This window comes from Ascaphus truei, chromosome 1 (genome assembly GCF_040206685.1).
Source record: "Ascaphus truei isolate aAscTru1 chromosome 1, aAscTru1.hap1, whole genome shotgun sequence".
Classification (NCBI taxonomy): domain Eukaryota; kingdom Metazoa; phylum Chordata; class Amphibia; order Anura; family Ascaphidae; genus Ascaphus; species Ascaphus truei.
Window position 1 is genome coordinate 165647078 of NC_134483.1, and position 27403 is coordinate 165674480.

Consider the following 27403-nt stretch of genomic DNA (forward strand, 5'->3'; position numbering starts at 1 on the left):
CCGGGCCCCCCCCGTACTCACACACTGTGCACCGGGCCCCGCCCATACTCACACTGTGCACCGGGCCCCCCCCGTACTCACACACTGTGCACCGGGCCCCGCCCATACTCACACTGTGCACCGGGCCCCGCCCATACTCACACTGTGCACCGGGCCCCCCCATACTCACACACTGTGCACCGGGCCCCCCCATACTCACACACTGTGCACCGGGCCCCCCCCATACTCACACACTGTGCACCGGGCCCCCCCCATACTCACACACTGTGCACCGGGCCCCCCCCCCATACTCACGCACTGTGCACCGGGCCCCCCGCATACTCACACTGTGCACCGGGCCCCCCCCGTACTCACACACTGTGCACCGGGCCCCGCCCGTACTCACACACTGTGCACCGGGCCCCCCCCGTACTCACACACTGTGCACCGGGCCCCGCCCATACTCACACACTGTGCACCGGGCCCCGCCCATACTCACACACTGTGCACCGGGCCCCGCCCATACTCACACACTGTGCACCGGGCCCCCCCCGTACTCACACACTGTGCACCGGGCCCCCCCCGTACTCACACACTGTGCACCGGGCCCCCCCCGTACTCACACTGTGCACCGGGCCCCCCGCATACTCACACTGTGCACCGGGCCCCCCCCGTACTCACACACTGTGCACCGGGCCCCCCCCCGTACTCACACACTGTGCACCGGGCCCCCCCCCGTACTCACACACTGTGCACCGGGCCCCGCCCGTACTCACACACTGTGCACCGGGCCCCCCCCCGTACTCACACACTGTGCACCGGGCCCCGGCCATACTCGCACGCGGTGCACCGGGCCCCCCCCATACTCACACACTGTGCACCGGGCCCCCCCCCGTACTCACACACTGTGCACCGGGCCCCGCCCGTACTCACACACTGTGCACCGGGCCCCCCCATACTCACACACTGTGCACCGGGCCCCCCCATACTCACACACTGTGCACCGGGCCCCCCCATACTCACACACTGTGCACCGGGCCCCCCCCATACTCACACACTGTGCACCGGGCCCCCCCATACTCACACACTGTGCACCGGGCCCCCCCATACTCACACACTGTGCACCGGGCCCCCCCCATACTCACACACTGTGCACCGGGCCCCCCCCATACTCACACACTGTGCACCGGGCCCCCCCCCCATACTCACGCACTGTGCACCGGGCCCCCCGCATACTCACACTGTGCACCGGGCCCCCCCCGTACTCACACACTGTGCACCGGGCCCCGCCCGTACTCACACACTGTGCACCGGGCCCCCCCCGTACTCACACACTGTGCACCGGGCCCCGCCCATACTCACACTGTGCACCGGGCCCCGCCCATACTCACACTGTGCACCGGGCCCCCCGCATACTCACACTGTGCACCGGGCCCCCCCCCGTACTCACACACTGTGCACCGGGCCCCCCCCCGTACTCACACACTGTGCACCGGGCCCCGCCCGTACTCACACACTGTGCACCGGGCCCCCCCCCCGTACTCACACACTGTGCACCGGGCCCCCCCCGTACTCACACACTGTGCACCGGGCCCCCCCCGTACTCACACACTGTGCACCGGGCCCCCCCCGTACTCACACACTGTGCACCGGGCCCCGCCCATACTCACACTGTGCACCGGGCCCCCCCCATACTCACACACTGTGCACCGGGCCCCGCCCATACTCACACACTGTGCACCGGGCCCCCCCCATACTCACACACTGTGCACCGGGCCCCCCCCCATACTCTCACACTGTGCACCGGGCCCCGCCCATACTCACACACTTTGCACCGGGCCACGCCCATACTCGCACACTGCACCGGGCCCCGCCCATACTCACACACTGTGCACCGGGCCCCGCCCATACTCGCACGCGGTGCACCGGGCCCCGCCCATACTCGCACACTGTGCACCGGGCCCCGCCCGTACTCACACACTGTGCACCGGGCCCCGCCCGTACTCACACACTGCACCGGGCCCCGCCCATACTCGCACACTGTGCACCGGGCCCCGCCCCTACTCGCACGCGGTGCACCGGGCCCCGCCCATACTCGCACGCTGCGCACCGGGCCCCCCCCATACTCACACACTGTGCACCGGGCCCCCCCCATACTCACACACTGTGCACCTGGCCCCGGCCATACTCACACACTGTGCACCGGGCCCCCCCCATACTCACACACTGTGCACCGGGCCCCCCCCCATACTCACACACTGTGCACCGGGCCCCCCCCATACTCACACACTGTGCACCGGGCCCCCCCCATACTCACACTGTGCACCGGGCCCCCCCCATACTCACACTGTGCACCGGGCCCCCCCCCCGTACTCACACACTGTGCACCGGGCCCCGCCCGTACTCACACTGTGCACCGGGCCCCGCCCGTACTCACACTGTGCACCGGGCCCCGCCCATACTCACACTGTGCACCGGGCCCCCCCCGTACTCACACACTGTGCACCGGGCCCCGCCCATACTCACACTGTGCACCGGGCCCCCCCCGTACTCACACACTGTGCACCGGGCCCCGCCCATACTCACACTGTGCACCGGGCCCCGCCCATACTCACACTGTGCACCGGGCCCCCCCATACTCACACACTGTGCACCGGGCCCCCCCATACTCACACACTGTGCACCGGGCCCCCCCCATACTCACACACTGTGCACCGGGCCCCCCCCATACTCACACACTGTGCACCGGGCCCCCCCCCCATACTCACGCACTGTGCACCGGGCCCCCCGCATACTCACACTGTGCACCGGGCCCCCCCCGTACTCACACACTGTGCACCGGGCCCCGCCCGTACTCACACACTGTGCACCGGGCCCCCCCCGTACTCACACACTGTGCACCGGGCCCCGCCCATACTCACACACTGTGCACCGGGCCCCGCCCATACTCACACACTGTGCACCGGGCCCCGCCCATACTCACACACTGTGCACCGGGCCCCCCCCCGTACTCACACACTGTGCACCGGGCCCCCCCCGTACTCACACACTGTGCACCGGGCCCCCCCCGTACTCACACTGTGCACCGGGCCCCCCGCATACTCACACTGTGCACCGGGCCCCCCCCGTACTCACACACTGTGCACCGGGCCCCCCCCCGTACTCACACACTGTGCACCGGGCCCCCCCCCGTACTCACACACTGTGCACCGGGCCCCGCCCGTACTCACACACTGTGCACCGGGCCCCCCCCCGTACTCACACACTGTGCACCGGGCCCCGGCCATACTCGCACGCGGTGCACCGGGCCCCCCCCATACTCACACACTGTGCACCGGGCCCCCCCCCGTACTCACACACTGTGCACCGGGCCCCGCCCGTACTCACACACTGTGCACCGGGCCCCCCCATACTCACACACTGTGCACCGGGCCCCCCCATACTCACACACTGTGCACCGGGCCCCCCCATACTCACACACTGTGCACCGGGCCCCCCCCATACTCACACACTGTGCACCGGGCCCCCCCATACTCACACACTGTGCACCGGGCCCCCCCATACTCACACACTGTGCACCGGGCCCCCCCCATACTCACACACTGTGCACCGGGCCCCCCCCATACTCACACACTGTGCACCGGGCCCCCCCCCCCATACTCACGCACTGTGCACCGGGCCCCCCGCATACTCACACTGTGCACCGGGCCCCCCCCGTACTCACACACTGTGCACCGGGCCCCGCCCGTACTCACACACTGTGCACCGGGCCCCCCCCCGTACTCACACACTGTGCACCGGGCCCCGCCCATACTCACACTGTGCACCGGGCCCCGCCCATACTCACACTGTGCACCGGGCCCCCCGCATACTCACACTGTGCACCGGGCCCCCCCCCGTACTCACACACTGTGCACCGGGCCCCCCCCCGTACTCACACACTGTGCACCGGGCCCCGCCCGTACTCACACACTGTGCACCGGGCCCCCCCCCCGTACTCACACACTGTGCACCGGGCCCCCCCCGTACTCACACACTGTGCACCGGGCCCCCCCCCGTACTCACACACTGTGCACCGGGCCCCCCCCGTACTCACACACTGTGCACCGGGCCCCGCCCATACTCACACTGTGCACCGGGCCCCGCCCATACTCACACTGTGCACCGGGCCCCCCCCATACTCACACACTGTGCACCGGGCCCCGCCCATACTCACACACTGTGCACCGGGCCCCCCCCATACTCGCACACTGTGCACCGGGCCCCCCCCATACTCACACACTGTGCACCGGGCCACGCCCATACTCACACACTGTGCACCGGGCCCCGGCCATACTCACACACAGTGCACCGGGCCCCCCCCATACTCGCACACTGTGCACCGGGCCCCCCCCATACTCACACACTGTGCACCGGGGCCCCGCCCGTACTCACACACTGTGCACCGGGCCCCCCCCATACTCGCACACTGTGCACCGGGCCCCCCCCATACTCACACACTGTGCACCGGGCCCCCCCCATACTCACACACTGTGCACCGGGCCCCGGCCATACTCACACACAGTGCACCGGGCCCCGGCCATACTCGCACGCGGTGCACCGGGCCCCGGCCATACTCACACGCTGTGCACCGGGCCCCCCCCATACTCGCACACTGTGCACCGGGCCCCCCCATACTCACACACTGTGCACCGGGCCCCCCCCATACTCGCACACTGCGCACCGGGCCCCCCCCATACTCACACACTGTGCACCGGGCCCCCCCCATACTCGCACACTGTGCACCGGGCCACGCCCATACTCGCGCACCGGGCCCCCCCCCCATACTCGCACACTGTGCACCGGGCCCCGCCCATACTCGCACGCGGTGAACCGGGCCCCGCCCATACTCACACACTGTGCACCGGGCCCCCCCCATACTCACACAATGTGCACCGGGCCCCGCCCCTACTCGCACGCGGCGAACCGGGCCCCGCCCATACTCGCACGCTGCGCACCGGGCCCCCCCCATACTCACACACTGTGCACCGGGCCCCCCCCATACTCGCACGCTGCGCACCGGGCCCCGCCCGTACTCGCACACTGTGCTCCGGGCCCCCCCCATACTCACACACTGTGCACCGGCCCCCCCCATACTCACACACTGTGCACCAGGCCCCCGCCATACTCACACACTGTGCACCAGGCCCCGCCCATACTCACACACTGTGCACCGGGCCCCCCCCATACTCGCACACTGTGCACCGGGCCCCCCCATACTCACACACTGTGCACCGGGCCCCCCCATACTCACACACTGTGCACCGGGCCCCCCCCCATACTCACACACTGTGCACCGGGCCCCCCCCATACTCACACACTGTGCACCGGGCCCCCCCCATACTCACACACTGTGCACCGGGCCCCCCCCCATACTCACGCACTGTGCACCGGGCCCCCCCCCCATACTCACGCACTGTGCACCGGGCCCCCCGCATACTCACACTGTGCACCGGGCCCCCCCCCGTACTCACACACTGTGCACCGGGCCCCGCCCGTACTCACACACTGTGCACCGGGCCCCCCCCGTACTCACACACTGTGCACCGGGCACCGCCCGTACTCACACACTGTGCACCGGGCCCCCCCCGTACTCACACTGTGCACCGGGCCCCCCCCGTACTCACACACTGTGCACCGGGCCCCCCCCGTACTCACACACTGTGCACCGGGCCCCCCCCGTACTCACACACTGTGCACCGGGCCCCGCCCATACTCACACTGTGCACCGGGCCCCGCCCATACTCACACTGTGCACCGGGCCCCCCGCATACTCACACTGTGCACCGGGCCCCCCCCCCGTACTCACACACTGTGCACCGGGCCCCCCCCGTACTCACACACTGTGCACCGGGCCCCCCCCGTACTCACACACTGTGCACCGGGCCCCGCCCGTACTCACACACTGTGCACCGGGCCCCCCCCCGTACTCACACACTGTGCACCGGGCCCCCCCCGTACTCACACACTGTGCACCGGGCCCCCCCCCGTACTCACACACTGTGCACCGGGCCCCCGCCCATACTCACACTGTGCACCGGGCCCCGCCCATACTCACACTGTGCACCGGGCCCCCCCCATACTCACACACTGTGCACCGGGCCCCCCCATACTCACACACTGTGCACCGGGCCCCCCCCATACTCGCACACTGCGCACCGGGCCCCCCCCATACTCACACACTGTGCACCGGGCCCCCCCCATACTCGCACACTGTGCACCGGGCCACGCCCATACTCGCGCACCGGGCCCCCCCCCATACTCGCACACTGTGCACCGGGCCCCGCCCATACTCGCACGCGGTGAACCGGGCCCCGCCCATACTCACACACTGTGCACCGGGCCCCCCCCATACTCGCACACTGTGCACCGGGCCCCCCCCATACTCACACACTGTGCACCGGCCCCCCCCATACTCACACACTGTGCACCAGGCCCCCGCCATACTCACACACTGTGCACCAGGCCCCGCCCATACTCACACACTGTGCACCGGGCCCCCCCCATACTCGCACACTGTGCACCGGGCCCCCCCCATACTCACACACTGTGCACCGGGCCCCGCCCATACTCACACACTGTGCACCGGGCCCCCCCCATACTCGCACACTGTGCACCGGGCCCCCCCCATACTCACACACTGTGCACCGGGCCCCCCCATACTCACACACTGTGCACCGGGCCCCCCCATACTCACACACTGTGCACCGGGCCCCCCCCATACTCACACACTGTGCACCGGGCCCCCCCCATACTCACACACTGTGCACCGGGCCCCCCCCATACTCACACACTGTGCACCGGGCCCCCCCCCATACTCACGCACTGTGCACCGGGCCCCCCCCCCATACTCACGCACTGTGCACCGGGCCCCCCGCATACTCACACTGTGCACCGGGCCCCCCCCGTACTCACACACTGTGCACCGGGCCCCGCCCGTACTCACACACTGTGCACCGGGCCCCCCCCGTACTCACACACTGTGCACCGGGCCCCGCCCGTACTCACACACTGTGCACCGGGCCCCCCCCGTACTCACACTGTGCACCGGGCCCCCCCCGTACTCACACACTGTGCACCGGGCACCGCCCGTACTCACACACTGTGCACCGGGCCCCCCCCGTACTCACACACTGTGCACCGGGCCCCCCCCCGTACTCACACACTGTGCACCGGGCCCTCCCCGTACTCACACACTGTGCACCGGGCCCCGCCCATACTCACACTGTGCACCGGGCCCCGCCCATACTCACACTGTGCACCGGGCCCCCCGCATACTCACACTGTGCACCGGGCCCCCCCCGTACTCACACACTGTGCACCGGGCCCCCCCCCGTACTCACACACTGTGCACCGGGCCCCCCCCGTACTCACACACTGTGCACCGGGCCCCGCCCGTACTCACACACTGTGCACCGGGCCCCCCCCCGTACTCACACACTGTGCACCGGGCCCCCCCCGTACTCACACACTGTGCACCGGGCCCCCCCCGTACTCACACACTGTGCACCGGGCCCCGCCCATACTCACACTGTGCACCGGGCCCCGCCCATACTCACACACTGTGCACCGGGCCCCCCCATACTCACACACTGTGCACCGGGCCCCCCCCATACTCGCACACTGCGCACCGGGCCCCCCCCCATACTCACACACTGTGCACCGGGCCCCCCCCATACTCGCACACTGTGCACCGGGCCACGCCCATACTCGCGCACCGGGCCCCCCCCCATACTCGCACACTGTGCACCGGGCCCCGCCCATACTCACACTGTGCACCGGGCCCCGCCCATACTCACACTGTGCACCGGGCCCCCCCCATACTCACACACTGTGCACCGGGCCCCGCCCATACTCACACACTGTGCACCGGGCCCCCCCCATACTCGCACACTGTGCACCGGGCCCCCCCATACTCACACACTGTGCACCGGGCCCCCCCCATACTCGCACACTGCGCACCGGGCCCCCCCCCATACTCACACACTGTGCACCGGGCCCCCCCCATACTCGCACACTGTGCACCGGGCCACGCCCATACTCGCGCACCGGGCCCCCCCCGTACTCACACACTGTGCACCGGGCCCCGCCCATACTCACACTGTGCACCGGGCCCCGCCCATACTCACACTGTGCACCGGGCCCCCCCCATACTCACACACTGTGCACCGGGCCCCGCCCATACTCACACACTGTGCACCGGGCCCCCCCCATACTCGCACACTGTGCACCGGGCCCCCCCCATACTCACACACTGTGCACCGGGCCACGCCCATACTCACACACTGTGCACCGGGCCCCGGCCATACTCACACACAGTGCACCGGGCCCCCCCCATACTCGCACACTGTGCACCGGGCCCCCCCCATACTCACACACTGTGCACCGGGCCCCGCCCGTACTCACACACTGTGCACCGGGCCCCCCCCATACTCGCACACTGTGCACCGGGCCCCCCCCCATACTCACACACTGTGCACCGGGCCCCCCCCATACTCACACACTGTGCACCGGGCCCCGGCCATACTCACACACAGTGCACCGGGCCCCGGCCATACTCGCACGCGGTGCACCGGGCCCCGGCCATACTCACACGCTGTGCACCGGGCCCCCCCCATACTCGCACACTGTGCACCGGGCCCCCCCATACTCACACACTGTGCACCGGGCCCCCCCCATACTCGCACACTGCGCACCGGGCCCCCCCCATACTCACACACTGTGCACCGGGCCCCCCCCATACTCGCACACTGTGCACCGGGCCACGCCCATACTCGCGCACCGGGCCCCCCCCCCATACTCGCACACTGTGCACCGGGCCCCGCCCATACTCGCACGCGGTGAACCGGGCCCCGCCCATACTCACACACTGTGCACCGGGCCCCCCCCATACTCACACAATGTGCACCGGGCCCCGCCCCTACTCGCACGCGGCGAACCGGGCCCCGCCCATACTCGCACGCTGCGCACCGGGCCCCCCCCATACTCACACACTGTGCACCGGGCCCCCCCCATACTCGCACGCTGCGCACCGGGCCCCGCCCGTACTCGCACACTGTGCACCGGGCCCCCCCCATACTCACACACTGTGCACCGGCCCCCCCCATACTCACACACTGTGCACCAGGCCCCGCCATACTCACACACTGTGCACCAGGCCCCGCCCATACTCACACACTGTGCACCGGGCCCCCCCCATACTCGCACACTGTGCACCGGGCCCCCCCATACTCACACACTGTGCACCGGGCCCCCCCATACTCACACACTGTGCACCGGGCCCCCCCCCCATACTCACACACTGTGCACCGGGCCCCCCCCATACTCACACACTGTGCACCGGGCCCCCCCCATACTCACACACTGTGCACCGGGCCCCCCCCCATACTCACGCACTGTGCACCGGGCCCCCCCCCCCATACTCACGCACTGTGCACCGGGCCCCCCGCATACTCACACTGTGCACCGGGCCCCCCCCCGTACTCACACACTGTGCACCGGGCCCCGCCCGTACTCACACACTGTGCACCGGGCCCCCCCCGTACTCACACACTGTGCACCGGGCACCGCCCGTACTCACACACTGTGCACCGGGCCCCCCCCGTACTCACACTGTGCACCGGGCCCCCCCCGTACTCACACACTGTGCACCGGGCCCCCCCCGTACTCACACACTGTGCACCGGGCCCCCCCCGTACTCACACACTGTGCACCGGGCCCCGCCCATACTCACACTGTGCACCGGGCCCCGCCCATACTCACACTGTGCACCGGGCCCCCCGCATACTCACACTGTGCACCGGGCCCCCCCCCGTACTCACACACTGTGCACCGGGCCCCCCCCCGTACTCACACACTGTGCACCGGGCCCCCCCCGTACTCACACACTGTGCACCGGGGCCCCCCCCGTACTCACACACTGTGCACCGGGCCCCGCCCGTACTCACACACTGTGCACCGGGCCCCCCCCCGTACTCACACACTGTGCACCGGGCCCCCCCCGTACTCACACACTGTGCACCGGGCCCCCCCCGTACTCACACACTGTGCACCGGGCCCCGCCCATACTCACACTGTGCACCGGGCCCCGCCCATACTCACACTGTGCACCGGGCCCCCCCCCATACTCACACACTGTGCACCGGGCCCCCCCCATACTCACACACTGTGCACCGGGCCCCCCCCATACTCGCACACTGCGCACCGGGCCCCCCCCATACTCACACACTGTGCACCGGGCCCCCCCCATACTCGCACACTGTGCACCGGGCCACGCCCATACTCGCGCACCGGGCCCCCCCCCATACTCGCACACTGTGCACCGGGCCCCGCCCATACTCGCACGCGGTGAACCGGGCCCCGCCCATACTCACACACTGTGCACCGGGCCCCCCCCATACTCGCACACTGTGCACCGGGCCCCCCCCATACTCACACACTGTGCACCGGCCCCCCCCATACTCACACACTGTGCACCAGGCCCCCGCCATACTCACACACTGTGCACCAGGCCCCGCCCATACTCACACACTGTGCACCGGGCCCCCCCCATACTCGCACACTGTGCACCGGGCCCCCCCATACTCACACACTGTGCACCGGGCCCCCCCATACTCACACACTGTGCACCGGGCCCCCCCCATACTCACACACTGTGCACCGGGCCCCCCCCATACTCACACACTGTGCACCGGGCCCCCCCCATACTCACACACTGTGCACCGGGCCCCCCCCCATACTCACGCACTGTGCACCGGGCCCCCCCCCCCATACTCACGCACTGTGCACCGGGCCCCCCGCATACTCACACTGTGCACCGGGCCCCCCCCGTACTCACACACTGTGCACCGGGCCCCGCCCGTACTCACACACTGTGCACCGGGCCCCCCCCGTACTCACACACTGTGCACCGGGCCCGCCCGTACTCACACACTGTGCACCGGGCCCCCCCCGTACTCACACTGTGCACCGGGCCCCCCCCGTACTCACACACTGTGCACCGGGCACCGCCCGTACTCACACACTGTGCACCGGGCCCCCCCCGTACTCACACACTGTGCACCGGGCCCCCCCCCGTACTCACACACTGTGCACCGGGCCCTCCCCGTACTCACACACTGTGCACCGGGCCCCGCCCATACTCACACTGTGCACCGGGCCCCGCCCATACTCACACTGTGCACCGGGCCCCCCGCATACTCACACTGTGCACCGGGCCCCCCCCCGTACTCACACACTGTGCACCGGGCCCCCCCCCGTACTCACACACTGTGCACCGGGCCCCCCCCCGTACTCACACACTGTGCACCGGGCCCCGCCCGTACTCACACACTGTGCACCGGGCCCCCCCCCCGTACTCACACACTGTGCACCGGGCCCCCCCCGTACTCACACACTGTGCACCGGGCCCCCCCCGTACTCACACACTGTGCACCGGGCCCCGCCCATACTCACACTGTGCACCGGGCCCCGCCCATACTCACACTGTGCACCGGGCCCCCCCCATACTCACACACTGTGCACCGGGCCCCCCCATACTCACACACTGTGCACCGGGCCCCCCCCATACTCGCACACTGCGCACCGGGCCCCCCCCCATACTCACACACTGTGCACCGGGCCCCCCCCATACTCGCACACTGTGCACCGGGCCACGCCCATACTCGCGCACCGGGCCCCCCCCCATACTCGCACACTGTGCACCGGGCCCCGCCCATACTCGCACGCGGTGAACCGGGCCCCGCCCATACTCACACACTGTGCACCGGGCCCCCCCCCCATACTCACACAATGTGCACCGGGCCCCGCCCCTACTCGCACGCGGCGAACCGGGCCCCGCCCATACTCGCACGCTGCGCACCGGGCCCCCCCCATACTCACACACTGTGCACCGGGCCCCCCCCATACTCGCACGCTGCGCACCGGGCCCCGCCCGTACTCGCACACTGTGCACCGGGCCCCCCCCATACTCACACACTGTGCACCGGCCCCCCCCATACTCACACACTGTGCACCAGGCCCCCGCCATACTCACACACTGTGCACCAGGCCCCGCCCATACTCACACACTGTGCACCGGGCCCCCCCCATACTCGCACACTGTGCACCGGGCCCCCCCATACTCACACACTGTGCACCGGGCCCCCCCATACTCACACACTGTGCACCGGGCCCCCCCCATACTCACACACTGTGCACCGGGCCCCCCCCATACTCACACACTGTGCACCGGGCCCCCCCCCATACTCACGCACTGTGCACCGGGCCCCCCCCCCATACTCACGCACTGTGCACCGGGCCCCCCGCATACTCACACTGTGCACCGGGCCCCGCCCGTACTCACACACTGTGCACCGGGCCCCGCCCGTACTCACACACTGTGCACCGGGCCCCCCCCGTACTCACACACTGTGCACCGGGCCCCGCCCGTACTCACACACTGTGCACCGGGCCCCCCCCGTACTCACACTGTGCACCGGGCCCCCCCCCGTACTCACACACTGTGCACCGGGCCCCGCCCGTACTCACACACTGTGCACCGGGCCCCCCCCGTACTCACACACTGTGCACCGGGCCCCGCCCGTACTCACACACTGTGCACCGGGCCCCCCCCCCGTACTCACACACTGTGCACCGGGCCCCCCCCGTACTCACACACTGTGCACCGGGCCCCCCCCCGTACTCACACACTGTGCACCGGGCCCCGCCCATACTCACACTGTGCACCGGGCCCCGCCCATACTCACACTGTGCACCGGGCCCCCCCCATACTCACACACTGTGCACCGGGCCCCGCCCATACTCACACACTGTGCACCGGGCCCCCCCCCATACTCACACTGTGCACCGGGCCCCCCCCATACTCACACACTGTGCACCGGGCCCCGCCCATACTCACACACTGTGCACCGGGCCCCGTCCGTACTCGCACACTGTGCACCGGGCCCCCCCCGTACTCGCACACTGTGCACCGGGCCCCCCCCATACTCGCACACTGTGCACCGGGCCCCGCCCATACTCACACACTGTGCACCGGGCCCCCCCCATACTCACACACAGTGCACCGGGCCCCGGCCATACTCGCACGCGGTGCACCGGGCCCCGCCCATACTCACACACTGTGCACCGGGCCCCCCCCATACTCACACACTGTGCACCGGGCCCCCCCCATACTCGCACACTGTGCACCGGGCCCCCCCCATACTCGCACACTGTGCACCGGGCCACGCCCATACTCGCACACTGTGCACCGGGCCCCCCCCCATACTCGCACACTGTGCACCGGGCCCCGCCCATACTCGCACGCGGTGAACCGGGCCCCGCCCATACTCACACACTGTGCACCGGGCCCCCCCCATACTCACACAATGTGCACCGGGCCCCGCCCCTACTCGCACGCTGCGCACCGGGCCCCCCCCCATACTCACACACTGTGCACCGGGCCCCGCCCGTACTCGCACACTGTGCACCGGGCCCCCCCCCATACTCACACACTGTGCACCGGGCCCCCCCCATACTCGCACGCTGCGCACCGGGCCCCGCCCGTACTCGCACACTGTGCACCGGGCCCCCCCCATACTCACACACTGTGCACCGGCCCCCCCCATACTCGCACACTGTGCACCAGGCCCCCCCCATACTCACACACTGTGCACCGGGCCCCGCCCATACTCACACACTGTGCACCGGGCCCCCCCCATACTCGCACACTGTGCACCGGGCCCCGCCCATACTCACACACTGTGCACCGGGCCCCCCCCATACTCACACACAGTGCACCGGGCCCCGGCCATACTCGCACGCGGTGCACCGGGCCCCGCCCATACTCACACACTGTGCACCGGGCCCCCCCCATACTCACACACTGTGCACCGGGCCCCCCCCATACTCGCACACTGTGCACCGGGCCCCCCCCATACTCGCACACTGTGCACCGGGCCACGCCCATACTCGCACACTGTGCACCGGGCCCCCCCCCATACTCGCACACTGTGCACCGGGCCCCGCCCATACTCGCACGCGGTGAACCGGGCCCCGCCCATACTCACACACTGTGCACCGGGCCCCCCCCATACTCACACAATGTGCACCGGGCCCCGCCCCTACTCGCACGCTGCGCACCGGGCCCCCCCCCATACTCACACACTGTGCACCGGGCCCCGCCCGTACTCGCACACTGTGCACCGGGCCCCCCCCCATACTCACACACTGTGCACCGGGCCCCCCCCATACTCGCACGCTGCGCACCGGGCCCCGCCCGTACTCGCACACTGTGCACCGGGCCCCCCCCATACTCACACACTGTGCACCGGCCCCCCCCATACTCGCACACTGTGCACCAGGCCCCCCCCATACTCACACACTGTGCACCGGGCCCCGCCCATACTCACACACTGTGCACCGGGCCCCCCCCATACTCGCACACTGTGCACCGGGCCCCCCCCATACTCACACACTGTGCACCGGGCCCCCCCCGTACTCGCACACTGTGCACCGGGCCCCCCCCATACTCACACACTGTGCACCGGCCCCCCCCATACTCACACACTGTGCACCAGGCCCCCCCCATACTCACACACTGTGCACCGGGCCCCGCCCATACTCACACACTGTGCACCGGGCCCCCCCCATACTCACACTGTGCACCGGGCCCCGCCCGTACTCACACACTGTGCACCGGGCCCCCCCCATACTCACACACTGTGCACCGGGCCCCACCCGTACTCACACACTGTGCACCGGGCCCCCCCCATACTCACACACTGTGCACCGGGCCCCGCCCATACTCACACACTGTGCACCGGGCCCCCCCCATACTCACACACTGTGCACCGGGCCCCACCCATACTCACACGCTGTGCATCGGGCCCCGCCCGTACTCACACACTGTGCACCGGGCCCCCCCCATACTCACACACTGTGCACCGGGCCCCACCCATACTCACACACTGTGCACCGGGCCCCCCCCATACTCGCACGCTGCGCACCGGGCCCCGCCCGTACTCGCACACTGTGCACCGGGCCCCCCCCATACTCACACACTGTGCACCGGCCCCCCCCATACTCACACACTGTGCACCAGGCCCCCCCCATACTCACACACTGTGCACCGGGCCCCGCCCATACTCACACACTGTGCACCGGGCCCCCCCCATACTCGCACACTGTGCACCGGGCCCCCCCCATACTCACACACTGTGCAACGGGCCCCGCCCATACTCACACACTGTGCACCGGGCCCCCCCCCATACTCACACACTGTGCACCGGGCCCCGCCCGTACTCAAACACTGTGCACCGGGCCCCCCCCATACTCACACACTGCGCACCGGGCCCCCCCCATACTCACACACTGTGCACCGGGCCCCGCCCATACTCACACACTGTGCACCGGGCCACGCCCATACTCGCACACTGCACCGGGCCACGCCCGTACTCAAACACTGTGCACCGGGCCCCGCCCATACTCACACACTGTGCACCGGGCCCCCCCCATACTCACACACTGTGCACCGGGCCCCCCCCATACTCGCACGCTGCGCACCGGGCCCCGCCCGTACTCGCACACTGTGCACCGGGCCACGCCCATACTCGCACACTGTGCACCGGGCCCCCCCCCATACTCACACACTGTGCACCGGGCCCCCCCCATACTCGCACACTGTGCACCGGGCCCCCCCCATACTCACACACTGTGCACCGGGCCCCCCCCATACTCACACACTGTGCACCGGGCCCCCCCCATACTCACACTGTGCACCGGGCCCCCCCCATACTCACACACTGTGCACCGGGCCCCCCCCATACTCACACACTGTGCACTGGGCCCCCCCCATACTCGCACACTGTGCACCGGGCCCCGCCCATACTCACACACTGCGCACCGGGCCCCCCCCATACTCACACACTGTGCACCGGGCCCCCCCCATACTCACACACTGTGCACCGGGCCCCGCCCATACTCACACACTGTGCACCGGGCCCCGCCCATACTCACACACTGTGCACCGGGCCCCCCCCCATACTCACACACTGTGCACCGGGCCCCGCCCATACTCACACACTGCGCACCGGGCCCCCCCCATACTCACACACTGTGCACCGGGCCCCGCCCATACTCACACACTGTGCACCGGGCCACGCCCGTACTCACACACTGTGCACCGGGCCCCGCCCATACTCGCACGCGGTGCACCGGGCCCCGCCCATACTCGCACACTGTGCACCGGGCCCCGCCCATACTCACACGCTGGGCACCGGGCCACGCCCATACTCACACGCTGTGCACCGGGCCCCGCCCATACTCACACGCTGTGCACCGGGCCCCGCCCGTACTCACACACTGTGCACCGGGCCCCCCCCCATACTCACACACTGTGCACCGGGCCCCCCCCATACTCACACACTGTGCACCGGGCCCCGCCCGTACTCACACACTGTGCACTGGCCCCGCCCATACTCACACGCTGTGCACTGGCCCCGCCCGTACTCGCACACTGTGCACCGGGCCCCGCCCATACTCGCACACTGTGCACCTGGGCCCCGCCCATACTCGCACACTTTGCACCGGGCCCCGCCCATACTCGCACGCTGTGCACCGGCCCCGCCCGTACTCACACGCTGTGCACCGGGCCCCGCCCATACTCACACACTGTGCACCGGGCCCCGCCCATACTCACACACTGTGCACCGGGCCCCGCCTATACTCGCACGCTGTGCACCGGCCCCGCCCGTACTCACACACTGTGCACCAGGCCCCGCCCATACTCGCACGCTGTGCACCGGGCCCCGCCCATACTCGCACGCTGTGCACCGGCCCCGCCCATACTCGCACACTGTGCACCAGGCCCCGCCCATACTCGCACGCTGTGCACCGGCCCCGCCCGTACTCACACACTGTGCACCGGGCCCCGCCCGTACTCACACACTGTGCACCGGGCCCCCCTATACTCACACACTGTGCACCGGGCCCCGCCCGTACTCACAGCCAGCCCAGGCTTGGAGCGCCAGGAGAAGTATTGCAGGCCCCAGCTACCAATGTCGGAAGTTCAGCCCTCCTGGAAATCTAACCCCACTTTGGCATCTGCCAACTGCATGGCCTGCGCTCCCCTCCGCTACTGCCCCCCGCCCCCCCCCCCCCAACCCAATGGTCAATAACATGGAATATACGAGTAACCCTATAATAGTAAGTGTAAGCAGTGTTAATTAAAATCTCATGGATATTAGTAATGCTGGTTATTGATAATAGTGTAAGTGGGATACTTTATATTGGGCTTATTGGCCTGTGTTCTTCAATTGATAACCTGAATATTGATTTGAAACAATATAATTTGAAAAATCCAGGCAGCTATATCTAGTGAAGGGAGTTTTAAGAGGGGGAGCTTTGATTTACTCGCACACACCCCCTGCACCAACTCAGTTTTTTTCAAGGTTTTTTTTCCCCCATAAAATCACAAATGACACAAATATGGCCGCATTCCACAATATCCAGTATTAGAAATGTGGAAAGCACAAATATCCTGCTAATGACGATTCCAGGACAGAGTTTGTGATTAGCTTTAGTTTGATTTAATTTAAAAACACAATGTGACAGGGACATGCCATTGGGTGCACACTCACTTCCCCATTTGGAAATAAAATGGGCACTGTTTAGTTCCACCCTGCATGTTCCCTTTATGTAAGAATTAATATGCAACATCATTCCTGTGAACAGTGCCATTGGCACCCGAAATATGTCCATATGTTTGAGGATTTATTGTAAAGTCAAGAACAACGAGAGAGATACCCGCTCAACCTATAGAACGAGCAGGGGCACAAGGGAAGGAAATGACAGAGAACAAAACCATCTGTTGTCAAAGATACCCACCGGTTTGGACGACAACAGAAAGGTCCCAGTTCGTGCACTCGTTGCTAGTTAAGGATAAGAGATAGTGGGATGGCTGATCTGTGTAGAGCGTGGCACAACTGATAACGTGTGTGTGTGTGTGTGTGTGTGTGTGTGTGTGTCCACAGTGAAGGGGACAAATGGTCCCAAGTAATGTTAACATTGGATAATGGATATTAAATTAAAAGCAATGTATTAATACAATTATAAATGATGATGAGGACTTCATATAGACAGACAAACGTCAGGCACTACTTACAGGCCATCTATTATTGTGTGTCCGTGGACTGGGAATCGGAGATAGGGATAGCAGAGGTACTAGATTGCCGGGTACCTTTCCCTCCCCCTCCATACTCATTCCCTCTATCCCTGGGTGTAGGGGTATGTATCTACGGATACTTCTTTAATCCGATTCCCACCGCACAGGACACTCACGCACTGGTCCCACTCACAGCAGTGTTTGGGCTTTCTTGCCAGCTATATTGGCCAGAATAGATGGCCTGTGAGTTGTGCCTGACGTTTGTCTGTCTATATGTGGTCCCCATAATTTTGAATTGTATTAATAAATTGCTTTTAATTTAATATCCACTATCCAATTTTTCATTACTTGAGCCATTTCTGTACCCTTCACTGTGGGTATGTATGTATGTATGTATGTATGTATCGTTATCAGTTGTGCTACGTTCTTCTACACAGACCAACCGTCCCCCAATCTGTTATCCTTAACTAGCAACGAGTGCGCGCAACTGGGACATTTCTGTTGTTGTCGCACCCGGTGGGAATCTTTGCCAACAGGTTTTGTTCTCTTTATTGTAAAGTCTCTTTTTGTTCTAGTGATTGTTGTTATGTTGCAGTTGGTGGATTTCGGCTGACATCGGTATTTATGCTTGCACAATTGCCTCTGATAAAGGAACGATTCATTCCTTTTTTTTAAATTCATGTTAAGCTGAGCACCATAGTTCGTAGTTACCTCTCCCTGTCCACAGCGCTAAGCCAAAACCCCACAGTGGGGGTCCGGGGTAAAATGTAAGCTATTTCTGAGCACTAACCAATTTGTTGCATCCCAGCTCACTAGATGAAAACACGTACGAAAAGCTGGCAGAAGAGACCCTAGACTCTCTAGCTGACTTCTTTGAGGATCTAGCTGACCAACCATTCACAACAGACGATTACGATGTTTCTTTTGGGGTATGTTTTTTTTTTTTTATACATTTTTTTTTTTTACATTTTTTTTTTTGGTCTCTCGATGCTTTGAAAAAAAAAAAAAAAAAAAAAAATATATATATATATATATATATATATATATATATATATATATATACACATATACACACAGTGGTCGACAAATCACCAACAAATCTACTCGCCACCTAGTACCACACGTGTGCTGCTTGGGCCAATAGGAGCTCGCCACGATGTTAAATCCACTCGCCCGGGACGTGCAAATGTATAGGTTTGTCGAACACTGTAATATATATATATATATATATATATATATATAATGTCCTAGCATTACTCCCTGGTGCACAGCCTAATCGGACAGGTCGGTTGTGTTACCATGTCAGAGCGTTTTGGAGCCTTCACCGTGGGAAGCGCAATGCTCTGACTTTAGCTCCTATTTCACAACTACAGACCGCTAGGTTCAGCAGTCTCTGCACCTATTTGGTCTGGTGAAAAAGTATATGTAAATGTATTGAGTGGTATGGACTATCTCTGCAAATCAAATAGACCTTAGTCTTTGTGATCACAGTATACATCTCATACAAATCAACACCAAACATAGGCATACAGAGTATTTCTTTTCCATCTAGCAAGCACTTGCACACACATTGGACCTCTCCATAGAAGAGGTTCTGGGTACACGTAGGATCAGGTATCTGATAACGCCAGAATATACTGAAATCGCTACCACCACAGTTAATTCAATTGTATAACTGTGGTACACACTATAGATTCGATAGCTATTTTCATTTCCAGCAACAGCGTTCAGATTCAGCATACTGACGTCTCCTTCCATTTTTAATTTATTTTAATTATTTTGGTTCATTGTTTACCTCACTATACCTATATTTTAATTAATGTGTTAATAAAAGTATATTTTCATTTGATACGGGTGTTTCTCCTGTGCGACACACTTTGGAGATCTTTCTACCTTTGTTCACATTATCAATACTCCCAGTCGGCACCACCCGTACATCAGATATGGGGCCTCATGCAGAGTGCAGCGCTAATTATAATTGGAGAGGGGAATAAAATTTAGCTTTATTGGAGAGTTTTTTTCTCCATATGCAGAAAGGGCATAAAACTGCATTTACAATCCTTTCTGCATATGGAGAGTTTCAACCAGCGCTATGAGCGCTGTTGAAACTAGTGGGGGAAAAATCGATTTTTTTTTTTTTCCCTCCACCGCCCGCGGAGCGCCAGCTTCTTGGTGGAGAGGAAAAATGTTGAAAATCGCGCCATTTTTTTTGGCGCGAACAGCCACTAGATGGCGTTCGCGGCTCTCTGCATACGGCAGAAAAAAACACTGGAGAGATTAGGATCTCTCCAGCCGCGCGGCGAATTTCAAGGGAAAAAAAAAATGGCGCTTTTTTTAAAACTTGCCTTTTTCTGCTGCTTTCAGCTCGATTTTCGCCGGAAAATGGCGAGATTGCTATTAGCGCTGTTCTCTGCATAGGCCCCATAGTGAGGTTTTGCTATAACGGAATATAATTACACTCTCCTAGGTGTGGTGCGGGGTACGTTTTTAAACGTTGGACTTCGGGAGGGGTTTGCGTTCCCCTGTGTGATGTCACTGTGAGATCAGCTTGTACAGCCAGAGTCCCCTCACACGCCCTCCCCTTATCTTTGTTGGCTCTCTGATAAGGGCAGGGTGGGATACTGGTTAAGAAAACACTTCATCTATAAACGTTCCCATTCACGGGCCGCTAACTAATTCCACTGGCCGATTTATGTGTGATTGCACCTTTTAACATTGAGGACCTTATTCAGTAACGTTTGGTGCGATTGGATGACCACTGCCATTGACTTGAATGGCAGCTTTCGGACGATCGCGATTCCCCTCATTAGACCTTATTGAAAGTAGGCCTTAATGTCCCTACGATTAAACCCCTGCGATGTGGATATGTTGTAGATGGTGAGCCACCGTGTAAATGTTGCTGGCTTAGGGCAGTCAGTGGCATGTTAACAGATGGTAACATTGAAATGATTCACCACTAGGTGGTGCTGTTGACACAGGATAATAATAATAATAGCATGTTCTTGCATAGCGCTGCTAATTGTACGCAGCGCTTTACAGAGACATTTTGCAGGCACAGGTCCCTGCCCCGTGGAGCTTACAATCTATGTTTTTGGTGCCCGAGGCACAGGGAGATAAAGTAACTTGCCCACGGTCACAAGGAGCTGACACCGGGAATTGAACCAGGTTCCCCTGCTTCAAACTCAGTGCCAGTCAGTGTCTTTACTCACTGAGCCACTCCTTCTCCCTGGATAAAGTGTGTTGCCGGTCGTTGCGTTTCCTTAGTAGATACATCTATTTATTTGTTTTTATCCACAATTGGTGTTCTCCTATGCGTTTATATAAACTGCTCTTATTTTGTTAGTGTAATCTGGATACCAGAGGCATTTGGTATCATTGCTTCCCTCATAATCCCATTTCCACTTCTTTCCATATCTCTCAATAGCTACAACATAATAAAGCAACTTCTTCACAGAACAATGATTTGAGGTGATTTCTAGCATTCATGTTTCAATGCTACTTGCGGTTCAGTGGCCCATGTACACATTATATTGGGTCTATGATGGTTTTGCTTTCTATATTAACTTTATGTTGATGGTCTTTTTTTGTGGGTTATTTTTGCTCTTGTTTCAGCTGTTGATGGAAAGGTTTGTCTGAGCAGAGTTCAATTTCATGTCTCGTGATGTTATTGGTTGAAGCTCAAAATCGCAGTCAGTCAGAGCACTTAGTAAGGGTGAGAGGAGAGCAGCATGTGCTATGATATATACCCAATATGGGCATTAACATATTATTTACAGAAGTCAAACTGAATTAATGGGGGATACATATTTAAAGTCTCCCTGCTGAATAAAATGGAACCTAAGAACTGCATTACATTTATCACAGTTAAAATATCACAATGTGTTCTGTGATAAATCTTGTGCAATTTGTTTTGCTACATACCCACCATGGTGTCCACAATTCATGTGTTACTAGGTAATAATGAAAATGGCGACTGCAATGCATTGTTCTAACTCCTATGTCCTGGCTGCTTCTCTTACCAGAATGGCGTTTTAACAGTTAAACTCGGTAGTGAAATGGGGACCTATGTGATCAACAAACAGACGCCAAACAAACAGATCTGGCTGTCCTCTCCTACAAGGTATGTGAAGGTTTAACCATCTTACGTCTTAGGAGGTTCAAAGTGACAATCTGCAGTTCCGTCCATACATACATTGTCCATTTGGCACACAAAGATTCATGTGGATCTTTGGCAGTCTTTAGATGCCACTGGGCTTATTGTGGCTCAGTGAAGCTGAAGAAAGTGGACACGTTCTATTCATTTATTTATCATGCAGTTGTCTCTTGTTGGTTATGTGTTTGAAGAGGAGACGGGTAAGGCCTTGCCGAGTGGGGGAGGATATACGACTCCTGAAGTGATTTTATTTGTGGGTCGCACAGGGACACGTGAAAAACGCATATACAAATGGGAACAGCCAGTGCTAAATAAGCATATCATTAAGAAAGGAAAGCATGGAAACAGAATAAGGGCAGACAGGAGCAGGCAGTTTAGTGTAAAGGGATTTACGTGTTCTGTGTTTTGGCTGTCACACCGTCACTGCTGGTCACACATTGCTTGCACTGGTGGAAGCTGGTCTGCATTATTTCAAAAAATATATCAGATGGAGCAGTTTTAAGTAGCTGGTGATCCAGCAAATTGGCTTTGGCAGGGACAACGTGACTGGAAGAAACGTTTATTGGGTTAGGCAGGACGCTGGTAGTCGTATTGTTCCCTTTGTGTGCTGCGATACCTTTTTAATGGACCAACATATCAATCGTACAATGTCGACTTTCGAGACGATAGGTCTTTTCATCAGATGTATACTGTAAACTGGAGAAGAGGGGCTTAAATACAGTACATAGCACAGAGGGTTCATCATGGCAGGGGTCTTCACCCGTGAGTGAGGTGTTCATATGATTAGCATACTGCAGCTGAGGTATTGTCCTCTTGGATACATCCATAATTGAGATGTTGAGGATAAGTATACTGAGGCAGGGTATACTGAGGCAGGGTATACTCTTCAGGTATCAGTGGGAAGAGTGAATAAGACTGAAAGCTCCTCCCTTTAACATGAGCAGCAGGTGTTAGAGGTTTCCATAGTGCGTCATAAATCCACGGTCCTGACTCAAGCAATTTTATCTGGAGTCATAAATACTGATACATCTGTTCCCGTGTCCTGCTGTCCGGAGTGAAGCTGAAGTTCCCCCTTTATAACTAATACAGCTAAATAAAAAGTAGACTGTCCAGGTAGTGATAAGTGATAACCATCCAGTGTTCTGGTGTCTGGGTCAGATACGTTGGATATACGGTGGTGCATCCTTATGTGGGGGGGCTTGTTTGGGTTCCACAACATGCTTCATATTAGGGCGTCTCTTACATTGGATAATATATAGTACTTTGCTTGATTTGCGTGTCTTTGTTGGATGAAGGACATACGGTGAGAGAACAGCTGTTTGTTTCTTGTATCCCTATCGGAGCAGATGGCGTAGTAGCGGGGATGGCTTGGCTGTAAGTGACTGATTTTCGGTGTGGTTAGGGTGGAAACTGGTGCTATGAAGGCATCTGTTGGTGTCAGGTTTTTTTTTTATATATACTGCAGTGTCAATTCTTCTATACTCTCTAATGCTATTAGTAGTATCCAGGAAGTTGGTGGTTTCAGGACTTGGTGAAACTATCCTGAAACAACTTGTACGTACTGCCAATAGCTTTAAACGGGATTACCACAGTCCTTCTCTGAAAGCTCAACAGGCTTCCTGAGGCACAGGGAGATAACGTGACTTCCTGAAGTCTTACTAACAAAGCCTTTTTGTATGAATATTTTATGAATTCTAGTTCTCACTAGTCTGTTTCTCTTTTAGTGGACCCAAGCGATACGACTGGACTGGCACAACGTGGGTCTATTCTCATGATGGCGTTTCCCTTTATCAGCATTTGACGCAAGAACTGTCCGTAGCATTAAATAATAAAATAGACTTCTCTTCCTTGGTGTATTCTGGGGAGCACACAACTAAAGGGCCTCCTTTATAATGTTTCTCCTATGCACATTGACTACTACATGCAACTTACCTCTTTTTGATGTACTTTTGGTGTTTTGTTATTTTCATGTCTTCATGAAGTAAGGTGAAAATTATATATATTTTTTCCAACTTCTGACTCCGTCCTAGATTCATTTTCCCTTTTCCTCTGATTTAAGACTTCTATGTGTGGAATAGGTGCTGCGATTACCTTCAATTATATTTGTAATAAGTGCACAAGATAACTGGTGTGCTTATTGTCACCAAAGCCGGCACACCGCATTAATATCACTAATAAAATCCATTAATAGTCAGTACATTGTTATTACGAGCCAGACAAATACTGTCTCCAAAAATTATTGGGCACATCTGTTATAATTGAAATTAAAGGCAGTTCTGTATATTCTAGCATGAAAAATAACCAATGTCAGTTAAAAAATGTAACGAGTTAAGTTTGGATATTAATGTTTTTTGTTTAATTATACAGCAGCAATTATTTAGCAACTTAAAAACATGTTCTACGTTATTCTGCATTACATTGTTTCTGTGTTTTACAAGAAAGCTGAAAAGTTTTCCACTTATGGCATCTCCCTTTTGTGGGGTGACAGTGCCCTTCGCTGTCACAAGGGGTATGCACAAATCTGGTGGAGTCTTTGAGATGTCGGTAAAATAGTTTGCCGGTAGAGAAAACAGACAGCACAGGGAAGACTTTAGCTGCAATCCAAGCTGGTGTTTTTTTTTTTTTTTTTTGGCATTGTATTGAAGCAGGGGGTGTCCGGGGCTAAAACCCATTCATTTTAGCTCCGGTTATTCGCTGCTTCTGGAGATACTTGTCCGTAGGGGGTGCCGGAAGCAGCTCCGATCGACTAGCCGGGATCACGTAATGGCTGCTTTTCAAAGCTTCCGTGCCCTGCAGGCCAATAGGAAGCCATGACATCATCAGACTCGACTTGTCATTGGCCTGCGTGATGCGGAAGCTTTAACTTGCAGGAGATACCAGCACCTCCTTCGGAGGTAAGTATCTCTGGCAGCAGGGGGTCCCCGGGGCTGAAATGAACTGGGTTCAGCTCCAGAAACCCTCTGCTTCAATCCTATATTTAAAAAATAATAATAATAATACTAATTATGAAACGCCCGCTAGGCTTGTTCTTAAGAGTTATTGGCCCACTGCCCAATAAAACATGTATTTTGCAAAGTTCCCACAAAACCAGTATAAATGTGTGTTTTATATATAAATATAATACCGTCCAACTGTACATATTTAGCAGGTACACTACATGTGTGGGTCCTGTAAGACCAGCAGTACCTGTAACAGATGTTTTTGTGTGTGGTAAGCTGCATAGGTTGGGAGACTTTTTCATGGGAGTAGCTTGGAAACACCTCCATCAATCGTGTGTGTGTGTGTGTGTGTGTGTGTGTGTGTGTGTGTGTGTGTGTTTGTATATACATCTAGAACTACCATTACAACTAATGCTCTGCTCAGGTACAGTACCTGCTTCATGTACTGCCAGACCCCTGAGCATCTTTGTGCAATTGCTAGGCTTCATTACTAGAGTATCTTGCCGAATGTAGTTAGAACTGATGGTCCCTGTTATATTGATGACAATATCTCCCTAGTTGTCCCTTTGTGTAAAAGTGCTGTAGCTAAATTAGGGGAATTGCTGCTTTAGAACAGACAGACCTAATAAAGGCCTCTGAGACAGTGAATATGCCAGCCTTGCTCATCTGTAACATTTCTTAGCCATCTGTATTCTTTGTTGTTTTTTTTTTTCCTGACATACTTGAAATGTTTTCATAAGGGACACTCCTTCTCTTGCCAAAAATATCAGAGATGAACACGGGAATGACACTTTGTTGTAACAAGTGGGAGGGAAAAGATCACATCTTGTCGTCCACTGGAATGTCCCTGGTCATGGAATAAAACCAATGCTTTTATCAAATGCAGCTCCCATTATTTTTTCTGTGTAAAAATCATGAAAGAATGTCAGCTGTTTTTATCCACATTGTTTTTTAGGTTAAGCAGAATTAAATGCTTTAAAAAAATGAATGTCTAAGCCAGAGGCTGACTGAACCATTGATTGAGCCATCTGTGCTGAAGCAGGGATTTCCTTAAAACCTGAACAGTTTGGTGGCCCTTGTGGACTGGAGTTCAGCGCCCCTGGTCTAAGCAATCGCCCCCACTGTGCAAGTAAAGACTGTGCTTTGATTAAAGGGCGGGGCAGAGAATACTTGCCATGGAGACATTCAAACGTGCATTCAAGTTTCAGGAAAATACAACCGCGGAGGAATCATTTCTAAACAAATTGCATGAGCCAAAAAGTAATGCGGTTAGCTTTTACTGTTTCTAAAATGTGAAGAAAATACACTTCAGGTAGTGTGATCTTTTTAGTAGAAACATGTAGGTTTTTTTTTTTTTCCTAGTCGCTCGTTAATTGTATATACAAATGTGGTATTGCATGTCGCAGCAAAGCCAGTAGGGCTCCACGATTCCTCTGCTCAGGGAGATGGTTACTTTGCCTGTGCTGAGGAGCACTCCAGTCAGAGCTGGGACAAGAAGAGGGTAGGGTGTGTGTGTGCAGGGTGTCTGTGACCCCTGCACTAGGCCAGAGAACCCCTTGGGTCCCAGCTAGGCCCCGACTCCCCCTCTTAGCTTGTGGCTGCTGCAGTCACAGGCCCAGTAGCTAGGGACTCTGCCCCTGTAGTACAAGCGTGAGGGACACAGCCAGGACGCGGCTGCATCCGGACGTTAGGTGGTCCAGATCACCACACCGAGAGAGAGAGACTTCATGGTGGAACCATCCACGCAGGATACCACCCCAGGTAGAGGCGGAGGCTTTGTTTACGTCGTTGCTGAATCAGCGGATTCCTCTCTTGTATCATCCGGCCATACCCGGGTGTAGGAGCATCTGGTCAGGTACTACAAGTGCACAAACTAGACACCATCAGTTCTTGTGGGCATTTGGGTGGGCTAATTCCTGTGGACACCGGGGAGGGTAGGTGTACAGGAGCACCTCAGTACTGTGGGGACATATCCATCTTATGTGGACATTGGTTGGAGGATACTGTGGGGTTACGGTCCTGTGGGGACGTGGTAGTATTGATCATTATATTATGCTCACAGTGAACTGTTATTCTTATCAATGTGTGTATTACTGTATTGGGTCCTGTCATAGGGTTATCCCACATAGTAGGATCCCATGCAGGTGGAGG

At 59.5% G+C, this 27403-nt stretch overlaps 1 protein-coding gene across 1 annotated transcript in view; it reads left to right on the forward strand.

Moving 5' to 3' along the window:
• FXN (frataxin) overlaps positions 1-26133 on the forward strand; it is a 32998-nt gene extending 6865 nt beyond the window's left edge. The window contains exons 3-5 of the mRNA XM_075597623.1: positions 18969-19089; positions 22183-22280; positions 24038-26133. Of these exons, the coding sequence (XP_075453738.1) occupies positions 18969-19089; positions 22183-22280; positions 24038-24206 (388 nt within the window). The 3' untranslated portion in view covers positions 24207-26133. The remainder of the gene's footprint in view (positions 1-18968; positions 19090-22182; positions 22281-24037) is intronic.
• The last annotated feature ends 1270 nt before the right edge of the window (positions 26134-27403 follow it).